At 41.6% G+C, this 25,559-nt stretch overlaps 1 protein-coding gene across 1 annotated transcript; it reads right to left on the minus strand.

Moving 5' to 3' along the window:
* Nucleotides 1–2,022: 2,022 nt before the first annotated feature.
* chka (choline kinase alpha) lies at nt 2,023–24,328 on the minus strand (the record flags this gene model as incomplete). Its single annotated transcript, XM_079162702.1, has 12 exons — nt 2,023–2,330; nt 3,639–3,720; nt 3,814–3,920; nt 4,000–4,108; nt 6,546–6,633; nt 6,725–6,783; nt 8,677–8,781; nt 9,972–10,105; nt 12,751–12,864; nt 20,385–20,438; nt 23,363–23,471; nt 24,093–24,328. 12 exons carry the CDS (start codon nt 24,326–24,328, stop codon nt 2,271–2,273), a joined length of 1,257 nt encoding a protein of 418 aa, XP_079018828.1. The 3' UTR covers nt 2,023–2,270.
* Nucleotides 24,329–25,559: the final 1,231 nt, after the last annotated feature.

Genomic DNA, 25,559 nt, shown 5'->3' on the forward strand with positions numbered 1-25,559 from the left:
GTATACAGCGCTGGATTTCTCCACATTTTGTGCATGGGGGTCGTAATAAGAGTGACACTCAGCATTTAAAGAGTTTGGAGGATGATGCCATTTCTTTTAAAAAGCAGAAATAAGAGCACGTTCACAACTAGCACGTAGACTGTAGTATTTCCCCAACTGGTTGGAAGCTGGTTTTGGATAATATCAGAGTTTTGGAGAACGTCAGCAGCTCCGTCCTGGTCTTTGCTAGATTTGGGAAAGTTCACACTTAAACTCCAACCCCAGCCACGTGACCCAATGAAGCATCATGTTTGCCAAGCACATCATAAGAGCTTTCTTCTTGTGTGATACAAAAAATTTGAAACAGACAGAAAATACAAACAAGTATGTAAGCTAAGCTGAGCAGCCGAACAAGACCTTTACACACCGGGGGCATTTTTTGTGTGATTAATTTGCACGTCAATATGAATTTTTTGTGAACAGTTGATTTTGCCAAGAGTACACACCGAACGCGAATATTATGTGATGAAAAAGTGCCGTCATTTTTTTACGCATCGCTGCCGGTATGAATGATTTTGATGAAATATTCGCAGGAGAGTATTGTTGTGTTGTTTATTCGTCACGTCCCCAGTGTAAAAGCCTTTAGACCAAAAAAACATTCTGGTCATATATTTTCCTTCAGCATTGGCGTAACTCAGCAGAACCATAGGTTGCCGTCTGGGTAGAATTGGGGTAGTCTCAGGGTGTTTGGGTGAGAGACAGCACGATGCATAAATCACAGTTCTCTCTCTCATTTGAAACAATCTTGAACTCTAATCCAACTGCATATCAGAAAGAATAAAAGCAGAGCCTATGAGGCGAGCCTGTCACACACAGGGCACAGTGATTCCTTTGTTACAGGTGCATTAAGTAAGTATTTTACCATGCTACAGCAGACAATGGCCATAATATGAGCCAGAGTGTGTGCTTGTATTGACAAGGTGATTACGCTAGGACTCAGCTTTCAGTGGCAGATGCTAAATATGCTAAATGCCCCTTTAACAAAGTGACTGGACAGCTGTCCAGTCACAACTCGTCTAAGTGAGTAATCTATGCTATACTAGGTCATGGATACGATGATAGCAGTAGGCACAGTGATTGACCACTGTTGTGCACGTTTCTTCAATGCGGTGATAAAATATAAAAGTAAAAAAGCAGAAATAGGGTCAGTTAGCTGTTTAGCAACACTTTCCCAGGCTTATGAAGCATGGCTGGAATGTCTTTTTGGCTAAATCAGACAGTGCAGATGTTAATACCCAATGTGTAAACTACACAGAGATGTAGATGTACTTGTCACGGTTATTCGTATTAATACCATAAACCTACCAAACTTCAGTCAGTAAAAATTAAAACAGGTTGAGAAAGTCACAGCTGGTCAGCGTGATCGCATTATTAGTTGGGAAGCCACCAAGAACCAGACCTAATATCAATGACGATACCCGATGTTTAACGTCTTCGATTTGGCGTTGTTTAACCAGCTGCAGAAAAAGGAACTTCGACTATTCACATACTTGACAATGCCACATAACTGTATTTGCCCTGGCCTGAAGAAAATGTCAAATACAACGATAAAAAAATAAAATCGAACAAGCAGCAAGTGTGTAATATCTACTAGTGTAGACATCACTCCGACATGTCGATCAAGTCATGATTCCAACAGCAAACAAGTTGGCCCGTCAGTAACAGACAGGGCTAGGTTACTGGCACACTGAGGTCTATATATAATATACATAGTTAGCAACTGGCTGCTTCTGTGAGCAGCAATCTACCAGGAGAAGTTCACATTTTGGTTATTTCCAACAGAACATTTCCATTAGGGAATGACCAATACATATACATTGATGCAATGTCAACATTTCCAACCTAGCTGTAACCCCCTCTCTCCTGCTCTAAATGTAACCCTCGTGTTAGTGATATGGTTCCAACAAGGCAGAAGCGGAGAGCAGCTCTGACCAGTGATGAAGGTTAGTACAAGTCAGTGTTTTTTGTATTTTAGTTTTCAGGGGGAGGGGCTCTCTGGGAGTCTCACAGTGTAAACTTTGAGCTGCAATGGAGTTGGGGGGGGGGGGGGACCTTAAGCCCCTAGCCACGTGATCAAGTTTTGGCATTTGGTCAACATAGCACTAACAGTAGCCAGCGTATCCCCTCAAGGTAGGGAGCATAAGTAAAGCTTGGTGGGTGGAGTCTTTGTCAGCCTGCATGTCCCACGCTTGGCTGAACATGCTGTCAGTCCATCCCATCATTTGGCTCCATTAGACCGCCCAGGTCTTCTTCTGCTGGAAGTAGGCATCAAATCTGGCCTGGGCATACTCCTACAACACAGAAGAGTACACATGAATACATATGTACACAAGCACCATTCTGAATAGATCGTAAAGTTCTCAAATTGGAATGACTTTTACTCATTGTAACCACACATCTTCATCGTGTCATACTCATCACTCTGCCTCTCCAAGTTTCTTTTGACCAGAAGTTCTCTTTAACCAATTCATTCCTCCTGCTTTGACTTTTGCTGCTTTTTTAATCACAGTTACTGCTTCCATCAATGATAACACACTTCCTGCAGATGTTTCACAATAAAAGCCTACCCACAAGGGGATGGAATATGGACTTTGAGCAATTGGAGGACCGTTAATGTGAGACGCCGGTGCAGGAAGTTTTGAGTTTCATCGAAATGCTGCGTTTCAGCACATTCATTAATACAACCATTGACATGGGTATTGAGAAGTTTGCACATATACAACATTATTGCACATTTATGTATGCTGGTATTGTATTTATATAGTTCCCTTATTTTATGTATTGCATTGTTTTTTTTCTATTAGTCCCCATTGCCAGTTTGCGTATAAAACTATAATTTCATTCTGATTTAAGGTGTGGTTCTCCTAATAGTTTAATCAATAAAGCATTATCTTATGTATTTGAAAGTTGTGATTTTCAAATATCTAAAGCTGGACTGCAGTTACAACTTTTACAGCATATTTTGTATAAGAATGTTCTAGCCGGGTTAAATCAGCGATTAGTATATAATCCTGTTATGTCATTATATCTGAAAGAGTTCTTTTGTGCAATTAACATATAACGACATCAATAGTAAAACTTTGCTAATATCCTTACTTTTCTTAATGTGATTTTTTAGTGGTACCCAGCTCAGCAAGTATTGTAACAAAGATAACCTTTACACAGTAAATATTGACACTGCATCACTCTCCAGGGCGATACTGTTTAGGTCTTTAACTGCCACAGTGCAGTATTTCCTCCTTTTATAAGTTGATATTTAAAAGGTGCAATGTGTTCCGTCTGTTCACCTGCTCCCCAAGGTTTATACAATCTAAATTTACAGTCATCATTCTTTTAGTCTCCAAGTGTGGTGTCGGCCTAAGGTTTACGTTAGCCGGAAATACAAGGGGCTATTAAAAGACAGGACGGGCCGGGGCTAGCATGCTAATTTCCGTAGATATCTCTTAGACGTCTTTTACATTACATCAACACTCTAACCTCTTCACAATCTGTTGAGAATGTTAGCTCCCTTTTAGAATGTTCTAAACTAAAAGGCCACATCTTGGACATTGCACCTTTAAAGCTATAAAAAATAAAAAAGTGCTAAAACCTTTACTCACCAGGTATCCAAACTTGATGGTGGAGAGCCGAGCCTGGATGATGGACCACAAGCCCCAAAAAAAATGGGAAGCCAGGGAGAACCTAGAGTCAAAAAACACACAGTCCCTTTGTTTTCACCTTTTCACTGTTTTGAACTGTGTCGGTTCACACACCGTGTCCCACATCTGAGCTCACCTGTTGACCTCCACGTGCAGCTCCTCCTTCAGTTTCATCTGGTCCTCTTCGCTGAGGTTGTCAAACCCTCGGTCGGACTCATGCAGGTAGCTTTCAATGAAGTGCAGCTGTGTAGAGACACAACAAGTTAGCAACAGTACGAACCAAATAAAATAAGACGTAGGTGTGTTAGCATATTGTACACACCTGCTGGGCCTTCGAAGGGTAGGCCTGAGCGTTCACTTTAAAGAAGGGAAACTCCTCACAGCTGTAGTCGTACATCCATTCACAGAAATGGTTGCCAATATCGAATCCCCTGCAAGATTAACAGAGAGACACCGATGATGCCTTTACATTAATAAAAACGATCTAAGTGATATCTGGGTTTGTGCTGCATAGCTCAATGCGTCTAAGTTTGAGTTAAATGGTATTTCCTTCCTTATGTGATGTCCAGTCAACTGCACTGGAGCCTTTTGTTTTATGGGTGAAACACAGCTGATGCTAGTTCACTGGTTTTCCACCCTATAGATATGTTTGTAGGCCAACAGAAAGTTAGCATTACACTGGCTCCCTCTACAAAACTCAAATGAATTTTTCCATTTGATTATTGCTGAAAATAAGGGGGCCATGGTATCAAGACTTTGAAAACCCCTTGTCTAGACCAAAGTCTGGCCAACACTGCGTCCCGACATCCACGCTGCTCCTCTTTCACTATGAGCAACTATTTAAAGAATTACAGTAACGCTCTGTGATTTTGACCAGAACCAACGGACTGCAACACTTTAGCATCTTGTGTTCCCACAAATCCTCCCACTGCTCCGAGGGAGTCTATGAACCGCACTCATCCCCTTTCTGTTTCCACATCCAGCTCATATCATCCAATGAGAAAAAACAAAAATACGTGTATGAGCGTTCTTCCTGCACGTGATGGCACACATGCACGGTGGATCGTTTGTGTACGGGCGGTCACGTGTTAGCCGTGCAACATATGAGGAGACTTAAAGGGGGGGGGGGGGGGGGGGGGGGGAGGGAAGAGAGAGAGAGAGAGAGAGAGAGAGAGAGAGAGAGAGATTTTTCCCCATTGCTCCACTCTGTGCGTCCTCATTGGCCTGCCCGATTCCAGTTAAATAACGGCTGCAGTGAATATTTAAACAGAGGGAGGTGGCCGCGAACGATGACTGCTCAAAAGGATTTCTTTTGGGGGCAGCTTTTCCTCTACAATGTGAGGGTCCCGGGACAGAGGATATCGTATATTTACAGATTGTAAAGCCCTCTGAGGCAAATTTATGATTTTGGTCTATAATACAGATGAACACAGAAACAACCCTGGGCTGCATCATTTTCCTTCTTATTTGTAATTAGTTCCAGCCGCTGCAGTCTCCGCGCCGCCGCCTCCCTGCCGCAGCGACCTCCAGTTCCTGCCGCTGCCGCCTCCGTGCTGCAGCGACCTCCAGTTGCTGACCCTCTTCTCAGAGAGTCTCCCCAGTCCTGTTCCCCTGAGCCCCAGTCGGAGCCCCGGTGTTCCCGAGATCCCGTGTTCCCAGTCCGGCCCCCGCGAGATCCTGGGTCCAGAGCAACTCCGGCAGGCAGGCCGCCCCAACCGAGATCCAGTGTCCAGATCCCTCCTTCCCGTCCGACCGCCCTCCTGCCCGTCCCCTAGAGCCCTGTGGCGGGTTGGATCCAGCCGTTCCTCCTCCGGACCCCCTCCACCCACCCTTTTTTGTGTTTTTGGACTTTGCACGTCTGGTATCCGTCCCTTGAGGGGAGGGGGTACTGTCACGGTTTAGGCTTTGCCCCGTGTTCCTGTGTCTGTTTCCCCTGATTGCACTCATCCAACTCACCCAGTCCACCCAGCTGCCTTCAATCTTCTCATCACCCCACACATACAGGACTGTCTCAGAAAATTAGAATATTGTGATAATCCCCATACGTGTGATTTAGTTTACTGAACCAAGCTGAGTGTTTTTCAAGGCTCAGGAAACCCTTGCAGGTGTTTCGAGTTAATTAGACGATTCAAGTGATTAGTTGAATACCCTACTAGTATACTTTTTCATGATATTCTAATATTTAGAGATAGGATATTTGAGTTTTCTTAAGCTGTAAGCCATAATCAGCAATATTAAAAGAATAAAAGGCTTGCAATATTTCAGTTGATTTGTAATGAATCCAGAATGCATGACATTTTTGTTTTTTTAATTGCATTACACAAAATAAAGAACTTTATCACAATATTCTAATTTTCTGAGACAGTCCTGTATATACTCCCCTGCTTTCCCTGTTCCGGTTGTCAGATCGTCTTTGTTCGTCCCTCTGTCTGCTACATGTTCCAGCATTGCGTCTTCCTCGTATATGCTCCGTGCTCCAGCGTTTGGTCCTCGTGTTTGCTCCTGGTTTGTTACTTTGCCTTTTTTGTTACTTTGCCTTTTTGTTGCTTGTTGCTCGCTCCCGGTTGGAGTTGTTTTGAGTTCCTGGTTTTTGACTGTTTTATGCCCAGTAAATAACCTGGCATTCTACCTAACCTTGTCTCCCGTCTCTGATCTGCCCTGCCCCTCGGATGTGACAGTATTTGGGATGGACTCTAAATGAACTACAGTGCTCATATTCGTGTGGCTCATTGATGTTTTGTATAGTTTGAGCAAAAACTGAGCTCTATGGCACAGAGAACGAAAATATATCAAGACGTGGATAAACAGACAAAACGTGTGAGCAGGATCAACTCATTGAAATCTGTGTTACAGCAGTTGCCATCTTACCGGTAATTGTAGCTGCTGTACTCAAAGTCAATTAGCATAAGCTTCTGTTTGTCTGAGCTCTGGCGGCCCTTCAGCAGCAGGACGTTTCCTGAAAGCAACGCATGCATAAAGTTATTTTGTCATGAAAGAAATAAGCTAATGTACAGCAGATAGGGGCCATCGTCGTCCATATGTTTTACCTTCTTGACAGTCGTTGTGGCAGAACACTACAGGCGAATGCGTGGACTCCAGAAGAGACCTGAACATACACAAAAAGGTCAGAAGTCAGAGGATGATCAATCAGCAGGGTTTAAAGAGCTTCTGATAGCTGTGTGCATCTTCATACTGACCACAATGATCCCTATACATTATTATGAAGCCACAACATATTCTGGAGGTTCCATCTCTGTGTTTCACTTCATTGATTAAGTCATTAAAACATTTGCAAATCACCTTGGTAGGAACTCATGGAAACTCCGCTCTGCTTGTCCAAACGCTTATATTTCTTCCTTTCAAAATCCAGGTTGTGAAAGTTTCACTGTGGCATGTGGACCTACTCAATCTGTAAATTCCGTTAAATAACACCATGTTTGGAAACTTTCCTGCATGTGTAATTTGTTATCCACTCTATAATCTATACTGGTACGTGTGTATGTGAGGAGGGGGGGAATCCACTCATGCTGTGGAGACATAAATCTGTTTACACCAGCCCCTTTAACACAGCCTGTTCAAAGCGGAATGTCACGGAGCCAAGCCGTCGTCTGTGTGAAAAGGGACAGCCGGCATGGCAGAACGTTTTATTTGTGCGCCTCAACCATTGATGGTATCAAATATGGACGTAGTCTCTGATGGCACCCATAGGTTTCTGATCTTTTTTATGTCAGCATTGCGGAATCTCTGTGTAAAAGGGGCTACAGTCAAATTGTTGGGGACTTTCCTTCCTTTTAGGAATGCACATCCCGATACCATACATCAGGGGCGCCCAATATGTCGAACGCGATCGGTAGTGCCGGTAGATCGCATGCCATTAAAAAAAAAAATGTATGTCCTCATGGCATTTGCCACTTGATTGACGTACAGTGCAGCCAGTCTGAGATCACGTCTTTTCTAACACATGGGTCACCACGTATGCGCGGTCAACCGCGAGCTACTGCAAAACTCCGGCGAGCTAATTAGTTACCCTTCCAATGTATTTCTACTAAAGAAGCTAAAGCTGCAGCGCCATGATTTGAGGAACTTCCAAAACCTCGCGCCAGAGCTGGAGACGCAACAGAAGGCGTGTGCGCAACTTGACAGAGCAGATTGACAAGTGTCTGTCAGAGTTTGACACTTTCAAGACTTTGCTTTACTCGAGCCAGTCGCTACATTTATGTGCTGCACATTTCAGGAAGATATTGAGGTTGATTGCATCAAAAATTGCAACGCTGTTTCACCTGAACTCGTCTGGAGTAGAGGATGAGATTCTGACACTAGGCTGACATTCAGCGGAAGTCCAGGGCTCATAGACAGTTTAAATAGTACCCAAACATGAAGAAATGTGCCACCTTCTTGACTGCATTATTCGGCTCTACTTATTTATGTGAGTCAGCCTTTTCCCACATGAAGAATATTAAGTCCAAATATCGTTCCACCATGACTGATGACCATAGAAGTCTGCTTGAGGCTGGTGACCAGCAGCTACTGTCTGGAATATGCAACCCTGGTTGATTCCATTCAGTGCAAGTCATCAGAGTAAGGTGATGACCAAAAATGTATAGAATCGTGTTGTACCATAAGGGCTTATGCAGTTATGCAAGGTACGCCAACATATATTGTAAATGTAAAGTATACTAAGTACTGTTTGTCTGAGCTCTGGCGGCCCTTCATATATATATATATATATATATATATAAATAGATATTTTAGCATTTTTAATGTAGGTAGATCATTTTGACTTGGTCATTTTAAAAGTAGCTCGCAAGCCGAAAAAAAGTGTGGACACCCCTGCCTTACATCATTTCAATTTTTTTCATTTAAAAACTTTAAAGTTAGGGTTAGCCATGTTGTGGTTATGGTTAGGGGTCAATGTCAGTCTCCAAGAAATGAATGCAAGTCCATGTAATGTTCTCTAAGTGATGGACACACGACTGTGTGTTTATGTGCGCGAACATACTTGAGCATATCCATCTCCTTTGGCAGGTTATAGCCGAGCAGGCGGTTGAAGCGGCGCAGGTGGGACTCTCTGGTGAAGTTCAGCCTCATGACTTGGCTCAGGTACCTGTTGAGAGCGTTACACACACACACACACACACACACACACACACACACACACACACACACACACACACACACACACATTAACCCTTTCCCTCAAAAACATCTGTGCCTTATCTGATAAAGCCAAGTGACACACAGTGAAGTCAGGATCATGTGAAAGTCAGCGTGTTCTCTGAATACATACTGATAAGCATGAGGCCACATCTTTGACAATCAATGAATGAGAATCTGAGGTTATGATAACCTCTTCTACAACTACAATCAAGTATTTATTCTACTAATATATTACTGATTGTGAAAGCAAAACTAATGGTCAGATTTGGCTGTGGCTGCAAAGGTTTGCTTCTTTTTCAAATTCAGACGAGTCTAAAACAAAATATAAATCAATGCTACCACTAGACACAATATTACAGTCCACATTATAGGCAATCCTGCTTTTATCTTTTGTAAATAGACTGTACTTGTATAGTTTTTTTTCTAGTCTTCCGACCACTCAAAGCTCTTTAACACAACTTGTCATCATTCACCCATTCACACCCATTCATACACTGATGACAGAGCAACCATGCAAGGTGCCACCTGCCCATCAGGACTATCTAACAACATTAATACACCGTAGACACAGCTACAGGAGCAATTTGGGCACAAGGACACATCGACATGGACGAGCGGAACTGGGGATCGAACCGGCGAGTTCTGCCGATGAAAATCGCCAACAAATTCCAGTAGAATTCCACATAAGCCAATACTACATATTACATTTCTGATTTCTCAATCCTCACTCTGTCATGTCATGGAAATTTACTAAATCGGTCATCGGCGGGACAAATTAGCAATATTTGTAATACATAATCTGGGAAATGATAAACCAGTAGATATCTTCATAGCAAATCAGTAGAACTAGACAATGGACTTTATCCCCACACACTGAGAAATATTGTGCAATGTAAACCTAGCAAACAAATACAATTGAAAGTAATCAAAACAGAAGTACATTATGATAAGACAACTGTTTATAAGTAATCGGTGATGCAACTTGCTATCCTAGGATACAAAACCCCCAGTTACTGACTCTGAACCAGTTTCAAATCTGCTCAGTCTCTCATTTGAAGTCGCTTTTCATGTGGACTTACGTGGAGAATGGTGTTTCACTAAATATAGACGAGACAGGACAAGACTCAAATGACTTACTTGTCCATCGTTCCAAACAGCCACTTGGGTTCCTTGTTGAAGGGCATCCTCATCGCATGAAACTTGGCCATCTTCTCTGCAACCTCCGCTGAGATGCTGGGGTCGCTTAACTCACAGGTGTCCAGTTTACGACTCTGTTAACAGAATAACATAAATGGCTTATTCATACAGTAAGCGATACCACATACAATGGTGACGGTTTTTAAGTTGCATAACTCACAATTTATTTGTAAAACTATTAGCCCAAATCATAAAACTTTTAAGATGCAACAAAACCCACAGATTTACGTGTCTGTGTGTGTGTGTCAGTGAGTGAGTGTACACCTCTGTGTCTGTCCATGACTAATCTCGATTTCTGCTGCAGAAAATTGCATAATATTTTGGATGGCCTGTTATGGCTGCATGCTCAAGGACCTCTTGTGGTTGTGATGACTCACACTTTCTCAAAACACGTTTTATACTGTCATTGACTGCCTGCTCACCTATCACTCACTCTAAACTGGCTTAACACGGCTGGGTGCATGTCCGACCCCAAGCCGCTACTCTGTGGCTAGAGACTCGGAAAAGTGACGGGAAAACAGTTTTCTCAATTGTAGTGATTTGGCTAACGGAACTACCAGTACACACACTGCTGAGTACATCACCGCAACTCAGCCGCTTTACTTTGTTTTTGACAAGATTGTATGACGTGTCTTATACTTACAGCCTGCATACATCAGCGTTTGTTTTTGAGTTTGAATGACGTGTGTTTTATGATGCCATACAGGCCATTAGTGTCCAGAGGGGGATTAGTCAGTTGTGGGTTGTATTCATTCAATCAAACATTATTACAGCAGTGCTTGTAGCAGAAACACCTGGCAGTGATCTACACCCTACCGAGTATGCCTTTCTAGTTTTTTTTCTGAAACTACTTTTGTATAATTGTATCAAGGGCTATCCCTTTCTTGCAGCACATCCTTCTTCAAACAAGATTACATGCATCTATTTAAGTAACTTGCCACTGGTCTATACAGTTGAACGATAGCTACATGATGTCAATTGAGGTCAAAATGATTTTCTTCCAAGAGTAGAATGAATTGTGTAACACTGTACTGTTGAACTGCTGAAGAGCAGATGTTTTATGGTTTATTAATTCTCTCTGAACATTGATCGGCAATGCATCATTGAACAGTACACCACACACAAACAAAGCGTGTTGTATCATTCATTCTACGTGCCTAATGATGCCTAGTACAAACCTTAACACAACAGATAACTGCCAACCTGCAGGTGAACTAGGGCTGCACCTAACAATTATGTAACAATTCTTTTTTTAATTAGTTGATTAATTTAACGACTAAATTATTAATTAATTAAAGTTTTTTTTTTTTATTCCCCATTAATATAACAATTAATTTACCAAAGAATATATCAAAAACTAGTTTGATTTTAAGAGAAGATGATTGAATAAAATATTGAAATACTTATCAAACAACAGTAACAAGACAATAGACTCCATAGACACATGGTGTAACATTTGGTTACCGTAACAGCCGCCGTGCAGAAATAAATTTAACATAAGGGGGGTTTATATAATTATTTTGGTAAATTAATTTTAGTTAGCTACCACTAACAGAAACAAGTTCTACGTGTTGATAACCCTAATACATCATGCTTGGATGCTTTTGCCTCAGGTATGTGCATAGCAGTTGTACTGCTGTGGGAAGCCATTTCCAATTTCCGCAGAGTTTGCAGGCACCACATTGTTGGGTCTCTGTCTAAAATACTTCCACACTTTGGAGGATTGGGTAAGAGGTTTTGACCGGGCGCAGCCACTTTTGCAACGTGCCAACGCTTGTTATGCAAATCAACATTTTTGTAATTGATTAAGTCGACGTATTGCCCCAGCCCTAAAATGTACCCTCTTTTCATTGGAGATGTTCCGATTTTTCCCTTTCCAATTCCAGAACTTGCATATCAGTCAATACCGAGTACCGATCCGATAACGGGGTGTTGAAAAAACAAACGGGTCATACTTTCCTCTCTAATAGCTATTTTATATTGCTGTGAAAACATCTCCTTTTAACGACTGTATTTATTAAAGTTCCTCACTGCAAACACAATTTTACAAATTTGAACACATGATTTACGTTATAATTGAACTTGGCCATAATAATATTTACATTGGATCGACGCATAGACTTGTGTACTCGCTGATACCTGATCCAGCATTTTAGGCTATATCAGAGGCATTTCTGATACCAGTATCGGTATCAGAACAACTTTTTATACATCTCAACTTACATTCAGATCATATATAAAAAAGGGGCAAAATAACTAGGACTGGTTATTATTTTCATTTCCATAATACATTAGCACAAAGGGGTATGCATTTTGATGCTAAAACGTTATGTGATACCTTTCTATACCCTTCCTATTAAAATGTAACAAAAGAATCCTCAAGAAGAATCTCAATCGTTAAAAACAAGAACTTTTCCCGGTTTTGTGAATTAACTCAGGAAGTACCTGATTAAAGAATCCTGTAAGTAAGATTACAAATGTGATCAGACATTCAATGCTAGATTTCAAGTACTACTTCGATACTTAGTGCTTTGGTCACGTTTTCTTTTTTTTTAGTTTTGAGGTTTGCTTCCCAGCTGTAAAACAAAACCACATTATAAAGAAACAAAAAAATTACCAAATCCTCACCTCTCTCCATTCCTGTTCAAAAATGATCCCACAGCACATACAAGTAAACATACAAACAGATGTGCATATGAACAACAATGTGGTGACTTACAGGGACATACTGCTCCAGTCGACCCTGAGGGAAAATACCGTAGAGTTTAGGTCCCAGCTGCCTCTCTGCCAAAATGGCGAACATCACACTCTCCAACACCATGGCCTCTGCACCCTGACAACACACAAGAGTAAAGAAACTTAGCAGCTTAAACATTTAATTAAAGTATGAGAGACACTGCCTATCAGTGCTGTAAAATGCAAAAAGAACAGAATGACAAATGAGATAAAGAGCTTTTTCTGGTAGCCATGTCTGAAAACATGAAAGAGAGTGAGGTGTGGAATGAGAGTCCCAAAAGAAACTAGTCTCTTGTCAGCCCTGTTCAGACAGTAAATCTGTAACAGTGCTTGTTTCATGTTAAATTTAAGATTTCTTTGAGCATAGGTCTCTGGTAAACATTAGCGCTGCCTGGGTATTACCACTGATTTCCCGAATTGATTACATTTCCGATTAGGAATATTTTAGTTACTATATCAATTTTGCTTGGAAATGAACAAGATTCTCACAAAACGAATGCTGTAAATTGTAAGATTAACCCCCTAAACTGGTGCATTAACACACACTACCGTTCAAAAGTTTGGGGTCACCCAGACAATTTTGTGTCAATTTTCAGTTTCTTCGCAATTTCTCGCATGGAATAGCTTCATTTCTAAGAACAAGAATAGACGGCGAGTTTCACATGAAAGTTCTCTTTTTCTGGCCATGTTGAGAGTATAATCCAACCCACAAATGTGATGCTCCAGATACTCAACTAGCTCAAAGGAAGGCCAGTTTTATAGCTTCTCTCACCAGCAGAACTGTTTTCAAGGGTTTTCTAATCATCAATTAGTCTTCTAAGGCGATTAGAACACTGGAGTGATAGTTGCTGGAAATGGGCCTCTATACTCCTATGTAGATATTTCATTAAAAACCAGACGTTTCCACCTAGAATAGTCATTAACACATTAACAATGTATAGTGTATTTCTGATTAATTTAATGTTATCTTCTTTGAGAAATAAGGACATTTCTAAGTGACCCCAAACTTTTGAATGGTAGTGTAAATACAAATGTTTTCTTAACGTTACTACAAGGAACTTTCATTTTGTGTTGATTTTGGCGGTCCTTGTGGACTGGTCTCTGCTGGAGGCCCCACTGGAGTCTGAGCTGAAGGAGTTTGTGGTGAACCTGCATTTCATAGATTTTGTGCGGAAACTGACCCGGTGGCACAGATGACAAACATTAAGAATATAGAAATAGACCTTCTCTCTGATGGTCTCGGTTACTGATGAAGGCTACATCGGGACATCAGTATTAATTTGAGACCGTTTCATAACCAGTTAAAAGTTCATCATAACAACTTTAATGTTCGGAGATTTCTGGTATTTCCACCAGATTTTACCTCAACTTTCCATATCGTACATACAGTTTTTGCTGTTGTCCAGCTCTTCATAGCTTTTAAATCTGAAATGCAACCAGACATCTGTGTTTAGGCTTGGCGGTGCCTTCAAGGGAGCAGCTCTCTGTATGTTTCACTAGTCTCACGTAGCCAGATCCCGTTTGCGTGAAGAATCAAAGACTTGCCACGTGAGACTAACCGGGTTAAAGCTTTACTCATCCACGGGAAAAGACATATATTAAAAGAACGATATCTGGATTTTATGAATCGTTATCAGATCATTCAAAAGAAGATCGATTTGAATCAGAAAATCCATTGTTTTAAACCCGGCCATAGAAAATATCACGGGACTTTAAAAGATAGAGCAACTGTTACAAGATACGGAGAATGACGAAAATCTTAGAGAGTATAACTTAAACTCCTATTTTGAACAAATTTGATTTTCCTCTGCATAAAAAAAATTGTTAATTGCTAATATTTTTGTATTCAGACGATTAAACTATAACAGTGTGCATGCACTATAATAAGATTGCTGTGCATCCAGAGCTGGATGGAAAGGAGTAGGATGGATGAGTTTGAAAGAGGAGAAAGCTGTGGTTAGGGTTAGTAGGGTCTGCCTGTCAGAGCAGTGAAAAGAACACAAGAGGTGGATTCAAACTCCCAGGAGGATTTGGCCCACTCAGCAACCAGTTATGCTAGAAGTTCCTGAAGCAGAGTGGACAGCCTCTTCTTTCTCCCTTTATCTTAGAGACACACAAAACTAACACACCCACACACGTAGCCCGGAGCTCAAGGTTGGCTGGGAAAAACTACTCTCATACAAACACAAACATGTGCCCCGGAGCCCGAAACACTAAATATGTGTGCTGGCTTCTCACCGACTGCTTCTGATTCACTCCATTGTGTGGAGAAGACAGAAAGCCCAGGCTTCTCCCCAAATAGGCAGCAGGTCATTAGCAGAGGAGAGATTTAAGCTGTGGGAAACTGAAATGCTGGTTGGTGAAGCTGTATGTTAATAGTATGCCAGAGGGGCCAGAGTTGCAATGAAGGGTCAAGAGGATTCAAAGTTAAACCAAAGTAAATGAACGCTTGTAAGTTCAATTCAAACTGAAACACTAGCAGGCAGGTAGCTACAAAAAAAACACTCTTTATATTTCTTTACGTTTTAATTAGTTCCTTCGTAAAGTTCTCATGTTATTCATTTATCAAGCTCTACTGTTGAAGCTTCCAAACTACCTCACGTGTCATCTCTAAATCTAGTAACCACAGTACACAGTCCAGGAACTACTTAACCTTAGATATCCCTCATGTATTAACTAATGTTGGCAGAACTGGTTTCAGTTACTATGTACCTTCTAAATGGAATGAACTGCATCTTGCATTCCCCTTGGAGATTTTAAGATTTTAGATGCCTTATCTGCAGAATGCTGATCAAAATCTCCAATGTGAATTACCCACATTACCGTAATCATCCTGACGCACATACCGCCAGACAGCACGCCATTTGACAGACTGTGAGTAAAGCAAAAACTCTTCTAATACTCTGTCTTGGTATTAGAAGACAGGTCTGTGCAATCCCTTATTCACTGATTGAGAACTATAATCGATGACATAAGATATAACAATGTTGACCGCGCTCTTTTGCAGTGCACGGATACTATTTATTTATTAAATTTAGCCTCAGCGATAAAGACAAATGGGGCGTACCAATAGTAACACATTTAAACTGGAATGATATTTCATGTCTACCACATGAAATATTCATGATTAAATAAGCAACAATTAAAGGTGTAATGTGCCTGGCCACATGCTCCAAACAAATAGGGAGCAGCATTTCACTTCTTCCCAACCGTCTCAACTAATTAACAGCAGCCAAATGAAGCTCTAGCGCAAGTTCAGTCAGGAAGACTATCCTTGCATGCTTAGACTTGAAGTCCTCTCTCTCTCAATACAACTCCCTCACGAGCGGCACTTTCTCAATTCCGGCTGTCACTGTCAAAGGCATCATACACACTATGAGCTGTTTAACAGCTGGGCGCTCCCAACCGTCACTCCCTCATCGTTAGCCTATCAGCTTGCTGCTGTCTCTTTTTAAATGTGCTGTATCCCTGCCTCTAGTCACAAATCTCCCCGTCAACTTCAAGCACCAAATAATTATGTGCAACTCATTGACGCATCATCTGTCATAATAAATGTTAACTACTAATTATTCACTTGTCTCTCCTGATTTAACTACTAACCAGGGGGCAATCTCTGATTCTGAAGAGTGAAGCAAATGCTGAAGTGTCTTAAAATGTGCATTCTCTCTACTGACCAGCAGGGGGCGACTTCCGTTCACGGGTGGCAAAGAAAACAGATGGTGACGGACGAAATCCAAGATGTCGATGGCCAAAAGGCCGAATTCAAAGGCATCCCAACCGTAGTTCACAAACCAATGGGTCACGTCGACTACGTCCACTTCTTATTTACCGTCTATGATACTAACTAACAGCAATGCAAGAATACGCATAGTAAAAAATAACTCGGCTATCTTTTAATCTTCACATGTGGCATCAGCCTGTAGTTTATCTTAATTTCGCAAGACCTTAGTAGCAAAAAACAGCCACATCAAAACCATATATCGACGCCATTTGGTATGGGTTTTTTTCCCCCGGTATGGTTTGTGTCATTAGTTTCACTAAAGATAGGTTTAGTTAAACAGCCAACGTTAGATGTTTACCAGTCTAAAAGAAACAAGTTCAGCATAAAATCTCATCTCTTTACTCGCCAAGGGCTGTCTCCTTCGGTGGAAGGCCACGCCAACGTTTACTATTGTTTTGCTCCTTTTTACAACACTTGTTTTCTTTGCCACTGACTGTGGTTTCTTGTCGGGAGAGCGTGGTTGGGATGGTGATAAAGGTCGCTTGCCAAGAACATCTTGGAGTGAGGGCAGAACATCAACCTCCAGCGGTGAGAAATGAAGCCAACTTGGAAGTGCCAAAAACTGAAGTTCCTCAAATGGCCACTTGAGGTTGTCTTAAACCAATCCCTTAGACCTCCATGTTAAAATGCCCAAAGTTACAGCAGAAATGAACACATACTGTACGCAACTGTACTGGGTTGAATTGTTACATAACTTGCCTGTTTTAATTATACCTAAAATGATGCCCTAATATAATTTAGAGTGTGGCAGACGATCCACCTCTTTACCCATTTTTGGTTTAGCCAGGATTGTCATCCCTGACAAGATGGAGACGCCCACTTTGAGCTTCACAAAGAGCAAAGATCAAAGTAAAAACCCTCAGACAGTCTGGACCCTGTTTGAGGCCCCTGGCCTCAGTTTGAACAACACTTTGTGTTTCACAGTTTTTATTTTCTTTGTGAACTGAGGAATGTTTTCAGTCTGACGCTCCTCAAAAAACGTATGGGTGACGTCATGGAGACTACATCCATATTTGATACAGTCTATGGGGCAGCCTGGACGCTACAGTGAATCACTATCGCCTCCTGAGGTACAAGTGGTATGACAAGACAGGACGGGCCTTTTAAACTAAAGTTCTGGCCACATCTTTAACATTGCACCTATATAGTTGGGCAGAAAATAGTGTGTTCATGTATGACCCATCACTTATAGTAAAAAGTTGATTGAGAAAATAAGTTGGCAGGGCCTTAAGTCATATTCTTGATTCAAATGTCAGTTATGTAACCTGCCCACACAGTGACCCTGATGGTCCCATATTGACTGTCCTACCTCCCAGCAGATGGTCCTCCATCAACTTGTGTTTCGTTTTCCTCTGACCTATTTTAAAAGCCATCTGTTTATTTTAGCGGTCTGTTTGATTTGGCTCTCTCTCCCAGAGAAGTCTTCTTCTTCTACCCGTTCAAAAGTTAATCATCAACAACCGATGTCAAAACACAGAGGAATTTCCACATTCCCAAAAAAAAAGCACCTCCCTCACTCTGTTTCCTGACAGGAAACAGAAACGTCCTCCCATATGTGAATACACTTTTTGAATGAATAGGGGGCCCTTAGTCTGACAGCTGATGTAGTTCTCTGTGATCATGCCCTCTCTGGATATTTGATTGCATCTGAATCTAAACTGCTATACTGGTCAGTGGTCCCACATCAGCGCTGCTGCTCGGCTCCAAAATAATCGGCAGCTGGCCTTGGAGCGATGCAGCAGGTGCACTGTGCACTGCCAACATGCTTATCTGCTCTGTTGTGTGTGTCAACAAACCTGTACGGGGGGGTAGATTGTGAGTTCAGACCACTCGCATTCATCTGAACTGAGACGAACTAGTGTGACATTTATCTGTCTGCAAGTAAAATTGTGTGAAAGAACAGCTATATGGACTTGAATAAATACATTTTGTTACGTTACAACCACTGACCGTCATCTTGGGGATATGTGCTGAAATTTTGCTGGAAATAATGCAGAGGAAATGTATATTATCCTAAATTTATCAAGACACCGGATATTAGAAGTGTTCACAATGGGTATTAGAAATAAAGGCATGTCACTTACATAAGCTTGTTTCAATTAAAAGGCGTGATTCTCTCTGCCGTATTTGAGAATTTATATCTAAAGTATATCTGACATGTACCGTGTTGCTATGATGTGTGAAGTATCCCTGCAGGGATTAACACAGTGACGTCCTATATAATCCTAAATAGGATTTACTTTGACCAGACAACATTGTTAGAGAACGTTATCCTAAGACACTGGGCCCGCCTTCCTTTAGCCTCAATGCTTGCTACTAGATTTAGAGGGAAGGGAAGCTGCTGCCGAGTTCGAGGTCAGGAAGCTGGAGCGGCAACAATAGCTAACTGGCCGATGACCTCACCTTCATCACGTGACAGGGAGCTGTGACTCAGCCACGTAACGCGAGGGTCAGGGGTTGTCGTGACGCGGCGCAGGGTAAAAGATTTTCTCGGTCACTGGGGATGAGGCTTCGCAGTGCTTCAGGCTGCCAGCAGCGACTCTCTGAACATACCGTGTTAATGTTGCTGCTAATTCTTTTAAAAACCTTCTCTGCTCATTTTTTGCATCTACCGTCTTGTGTTCCAAATAGAATTTCTTTAGTTGAACTGAAGCCAAATTGAAGCAAGGTGAGCTTCATTTTCCAAAAGAAATGAGTTTTAAAAAGGGAGACACTACAGGTGAATAGGGTAAAAAAATGTAACTAATAGATGTCACCAAGAAATAACTTTCTTGCATTAATTTAAAGCAATCATTTTTTGTATAACAAATTTTCTGAAAATATTTAAACAAGCAAACAAGACATTTTCTTATTAAATAAGTGCTAATTTACATTAATTTCCAGACCAAATCTGAACATTTGACAAGGTCCAAAATTCTTGTGTCATTTTATCGACATATTAGAGTCAAAGGTGTTTACAGAGTGAATTTTAGATATCTTTGTATCACTCCATAAATCAGAAAAAAACAATGTTTCTCTATTTCTTTAGTAATAAAATGTTGTCTATATCAGGCCCTAAATGATATATGAACAAACCCCTCTGTAAAACCCTTCAGAACATAGAGAGGAATGAAAGTGTAAAGTTTGGTGTTTGCAAGAGCTACTGAAGTGGAGATTTCTGGATCAGAGTCTGAGAAAAAAACTAATTCAGAGAAAACGGCCTCTTAAAGGGATGTTTTGTAAAATTCACTACAGGTGAATAGGGTAAAAATGGCATCACAATGACATTTCCCCAGGTGATTACTTACATTAAGACAATTGTTTTTTGTATTGTAAGTTTTCTGAAATGTCATGTTTAAATATGCAAATGAGGCTAATGGTAATTTGAACTAAATGGGAATTTAGGAGAAATCTAAAGACGCAAATAGACAAAGTAGTAAAATAAATGTTTCCTTTCCACCAGTCTGAAATAAGACGCGTTATGGAAGAATAATTCACCAGTAAATCGAAAAGCACTGCCTGTAATGTAACACTGCCTGTAGTGTCTCACCCAAATCAGGTTTAAACTGAATGAAATCAGTGACTGGGTTCTCAGTAAGAACTCAGTTCTTACAGCCGTGCTCTGCCAGGAAACAGTAAGTGGAAACAGGTGCTAAATGGATTCTGAACACACCCGAAACAACTGGTGCCTCAGGAGTTCAGAAGACTGTATGAGAGCAGAGGAAAAAACCCATCCTGACAGTTCAACACGAGTAAAGAGCAGAAGCAAAATAATGTTTTCACACATCAGGGGAGTTGATGAGAGGATGGACACGGTGCAGCACTCCGGGCAGAGGAGCACATCATCAGTTACTTACTTGAAAGAGATTTTCTTTGTTTGACTGTCGGGAATCCCCTTTATTACAGGACATCTATCAACAAAAGAAAAAGGAAAGAACTATCCGTGAATACATGTGAAGCTGTCCATGAGCGGTCAACTGTCCATGAGCGGTCAACATCCAAACCTAGTTATCTCCTCGGAGATAACTTCTGTATGGTCCTGTATTCTACAGCTCAATACTAAACCTGCTGTTGGTTGTGACATTTTACTGTGGATAGGCCTTTTTACACAATACAGACGAATGTAGGTGTGCGCACGCAGTTTAGCAACGGAAGTGCGGCAGAGTGCGATAGCGTGTCAAGCTTTTAAGATCATTAACCAGCGAGAATGTAACCTAAACACATGGACTTTCCAGACACGTGTTCAATTAGTGAGTGGGTAGAATACATTAGCGAGTGGCCCAATATTTAATAACCCAATATAAACATGCATTTGGTGGAGAAACCTAGCATGTAACTTTACACCAGCGAGTCATTACGAGCTACAAGTCGAGACATTGCGAGCTACAAGTCGAGAGATTGCGAGCTGCAAGTCGAGACATTGCGAGCTGCAAGTCGAGACATTGCGAGCTACAAGTCGAGACATTGCGAGCTACAAGTCGAGACATTGCGAGCTACAAGTCGAGGCATTGCGAGCTGAAAGTCGAGACATTGCGAGCTGCAAGTCGAGTCATTGCGAGCTGCAAGTCGAGTCATTGCGAGCTGCAAGTCGAGTCATTGCGAGCTGCAAGTCGAGTCATTGCGAGCTGCAAGTCGAGTCATTGCGAGCTGCAAGTCGAGGCATTGCGAGCTGCAAGTCGAGGCATTGCAAGCTGAAAGTTGGGTCATTATGAGCTACAATGTCAAACATCAACATTAACCTGTGACCGTGTTAATTGGTGACTTGCCCGAATGCGTTGTTGTTGCTTGTAGCAACGGTGGCTGTTGAAAACACCAACAGAACATGACGGTGTCCTTTATACATTTTTAAAATCGGTGTTTATTTTTATCTACTCGAGTTACTACGAGCAACCAAAGACGCATTCTGTTGAAAGTCACCAGTTAACACGGCCACTCGTTAATCTGAAACACCTGTTGCTCTGAAACGGTTGCAATCCTAACGGAATTCTGTAGAACTTGAGTCGATTCTTACAACTGAACATACAACAACCAGACCTTCTGGTGCTGTTGACAGTTTCAATTCAGCGTTTAAAGCTCACCAACTCGTCTGGATGGCTGGGGAAGAACGCCACTTCTGTTGCCAGCATGCAAATGTAAATTTTTGATTGCAACAGCTGTAAAAGGGTCTATTATAACCGGGGGTAAAAATATATCTATTTATCTATAATTACAATCATCCAACATGCTATTCACATATCTTCATTGCTGGGAAACGTCGCTTCCAGTGCAGTTAGGCTTTGTTTAATCATTAGTAGCGGTGCACTCTGACGGTGACATAAAGTACCCGAGTCATATTAGCTTTTTGGATTAACATGACTAATTCCTGAGACGCGCTACTGTCCTGATGGAGACGGCTACAGTTTCCTTGGTGAAGGACACAGCACTATAGCTCTCAGACGTCCCCGGCAATAAAAGCTGCCATTGGCTTTTATTACATGGTCTTTAGTTAATACCTAATGCAGGATTCATTGGGCACATTTTAAGGCTGAGGGAGCAGCAGGACAGGACCATATCGCTGCGTCTTTTGTTTCGTCTTTCTTTTTTGTTTTATGTATCGCGGCAAGATGAAGCCTACGGCGTGCAGAAGATTAGTATGTGCTGTTTTGCTCGGAAGCCCTTGATCTCCTGTCGCTCAATATGAAATCAGTGCGCCACGGCAGGTGATGCTGACTCAAGCGGCTTATCTTTGTAGTTCTGTTACACTTAGCAATACCTGGATCATGAACTCTGAACAGTCCAGCCACATCACCTGTACCTCTCTGTGCTGAGCTGCGAAGAGATACATTATCTAGCCGCTTTTGTGAAACTTCACACACTTGACTTTTCTCAACACTGTTTTTATTCGTCGCGGGTTGCAAAAAATGTGCAGAGTCACCCTTAAAAAAAATTCAGCTGACTTCTTGATAAATGGGAGTTACGAGGCAGGGATTTTTAAAGAAGAAAGGAGACAGACAGGAGAGGGGTTTTCGGAGCTCGGGTTGCTCCCTGCATACTGTGTCTTCCCAGCCGGGTGTTGTGCTGCATGAGTCAGTGTGTGTTACGTCTTTGTATTAGGCTGAGATTTCAGGGATCTCATACTGTACCGTGTTTTTTGGTGGGTTCACCTGGGAACAAGAGTACCCAGGAGGGCACACTCCTTTGGGAAGCCTACGGCAAAGAACACATGCATGTACAGCCATGGGGGTACATCATCATGTACAACAATGGCTAACATGCGCACACACTTACACACATAAGCATATCAGCTGCAGACACGCACACACTCACAACAAGCTCTGGGGGAGACACATCACACAGTTGTATGTTTTATCTTGTTTGTTTCTGTGACTATCAGCTCTTATTGACCGTTGACCCCAGTTACATGAGTCCTCTCTGTGATAAAAGTCAAACATTTCTACAGGAAGTAAAAAACAAAAAAAACAGAGTGTGCAGTTCTTACTTTTCTGCCGTTGTTTGTGTGTGTGCCGTGTGGACTGTTTCAATGCAATTGCATTGCTCGGCAAATAGCCTGTGTCCATGTTTACTTCCTGTCGGCCTAAGTCACTCACATACACTGCGGCAGGAAATAAACTGGGACACATTTTTACAACTGTGAAATGGTCTGTAGCAGCACTTAACTTCATTAAATAAAGCAGTTAAACTTGAACAATTAGACTAATATCTACAAACTACTGAGGGAAAGTAGTTTTTACGACACAGCAACACATCCTCGTGAAGAGTCTGGCTTACTTGTTGCTCTCTTTTTCTGCAGTAAAACAACAATGTCTAAACAAGTGATAAGAGATGCGGCTCCCACCTGCAGGATGGCCCCATAGAGGCGCAGCAGGACGCTCCTGGGCTCATCCCCAACAGTGTCCAGGCTGTCGGGGAGGCTGCACAGGAAGAGCTTGTTGCTCAGACCACCCCTGGGCGACAGACAAGATGGTGGGACATTGTTACATGTAGATACGGCTTCAAAAAGAAAACTCTCACTGAGTCTCTCTTTATCGTGCTCTCTGAGCTCATGATAGGCAACATAATAATAGAATAGAATGGGATGCATTACAGTCTCACATTACCTCATTCAACTAATGCCTGTAATCCCTTACATAAATAGTTGTCCTAGGTTGGAGGCCAGATGTCGTGCCACAATAGATCATTTCATAAGAATTAAAGCAGCAGTTTTTGGACAAAGTTGAAGAGATTTTGATTCAAAAACAAAAGTATTTTGAAACAAGTAAAATAGCAGCTTAAGTTATAAAAATTATTAATAATAATAATTAAAAAATGCCACCGTTATTGGCCTCCCAATGTCCCACAACACCATTTTAAAAAGGGAGGTCCGTATAAAATGAGATGTATGTATCAGATTCACATAGGAAACGAAAAGGCCTACTATAGAAATAACCTACATCTTCCTTATTTGGGGCGAATTTGCCCTTTAACGGTTGACATCACGAGACTAGATGTATAACAGCAGCCTTATCACACTAGCTTCGACCAATCGGGGCCTACTTCCACCCCGCAAGCAAGTGAGCATGGCTTACCTTATGATGGTGATATGGAACTCGTCCTTGGCCAGGCTTTTCCACGCTCCGTGGAGGAACTCTCTGCACCACAGATAAGCCTTGCGCTGGGTGTCCAGGTCGGGCTGGTCGAGGCGGACCAGCTCCTTGCAGTCCTCCTCGGTGTCGGGCTGGACCTGCAGCGTGTTCTCGGTCACCAGGATACCCAGCGACATGGAGGGGGAAGAGGAAACCCCGTTGATAAATTTGGTTTTCATTTTGGTTCTTAAAAGAAGAAATGAAACGCAAATATTCTGAGTTGAACACCCCACTGAACGAGTAAATGGATGTGTAGCCTCTGGCTAGTGTCGCAGTCGAGGATTTATGTCGGCCACAAATTTCTTTTGTCTCTGTGAATGAATGAAGGACAGAGTGTTGTTTCTTTTTTTGTTTCTTTTTTCGTTAGTAGAATGCGAAGTGTCTCTCTGGCGTCGATGAGAGGTTACGGGGACAGGCTGTAGGAGTCACCGCTTACTGGAAAAAGTATGAATTAACTATGAAGGACGCGCCGCTTTACAAGGGATGTAGACTGGGCGGGGCAGAAAGGGTCACATGACACTTCCGATCCCCTCATTGGTCGGCTCGGACACAGACCCTCAGGACCAAAACAAACCCAACGGTGCCTTCAGGGGCTATCCGACAGACGAATACAGACGAATTCTAACGTTAGAACATATTAGTAGAGACATACAGTTTCAAAGTTAGCCCCAATTTCATTAGCTTTTAAACAATTTATCAAGACTCTAAAACTTATAAACACTAATAAAAGTGGTAAACTGTCAAAATGTATGGTGAACTCTTAAAGACGAAGGTATTTTTTCTGATAATTTTATATATATATATTAGTGCTGGGCAACGATTAGAATTTGTAATCGCGATTAATCGCATGATCTGCTCAACTGCTATATGAACAAAAGTGCAATAACATTTGGTTTGCAAACACTTTAAACAGGCTCATACCTGCCGTCATTCATTGCGATCCTAGAACGTTCCTCAGACTGACATCTTCCACAATATCGGCCTGCAGTTTGTAGCTATCCACTTCGCTATGGCATTTGTTAGCTTGTCTTGCTTTTGTTTATCTATACTTCTCCCACAAGCTGCATCCAATGTAGTCTGCCAAAGCCTCCCTCCACTGTTTGTTTGGGTGGGTGATTTGTATTGCATTTTTTTAAAACTGCGTTAATGCGCGATAAAACAATTGTTGCCGTTAATTAATTAATGTGTTAACGTGGTAATAATGCGTTAACTTGTCCAGCCCTAATATATTATTCATTCTAATTCTATTTTTTTAATTATCATCATTACTTATTTAAATTCATATCCTTGTTTGTACCATTATGTGATGTACATGTCTGTTTGCACTTTTGAATGTTTTTTATTAAAGGTTTAATGTAAAAAAAAAAATGTGTAATCTAGTTTTGTATCACTCTGTTCTCTTCTTATATT

The sequence above is a fragment of the Pholis gunnellus genome (assembly GCF_910591455.1).
Source record: "Pholis gunnellus genome assembly, chromosome: 7".
NCBI lineage: Eukaryota > Metazoa > Chordata > Actinopteri > Perciformes > Pholidae > Pholis > Pholis gunnellus.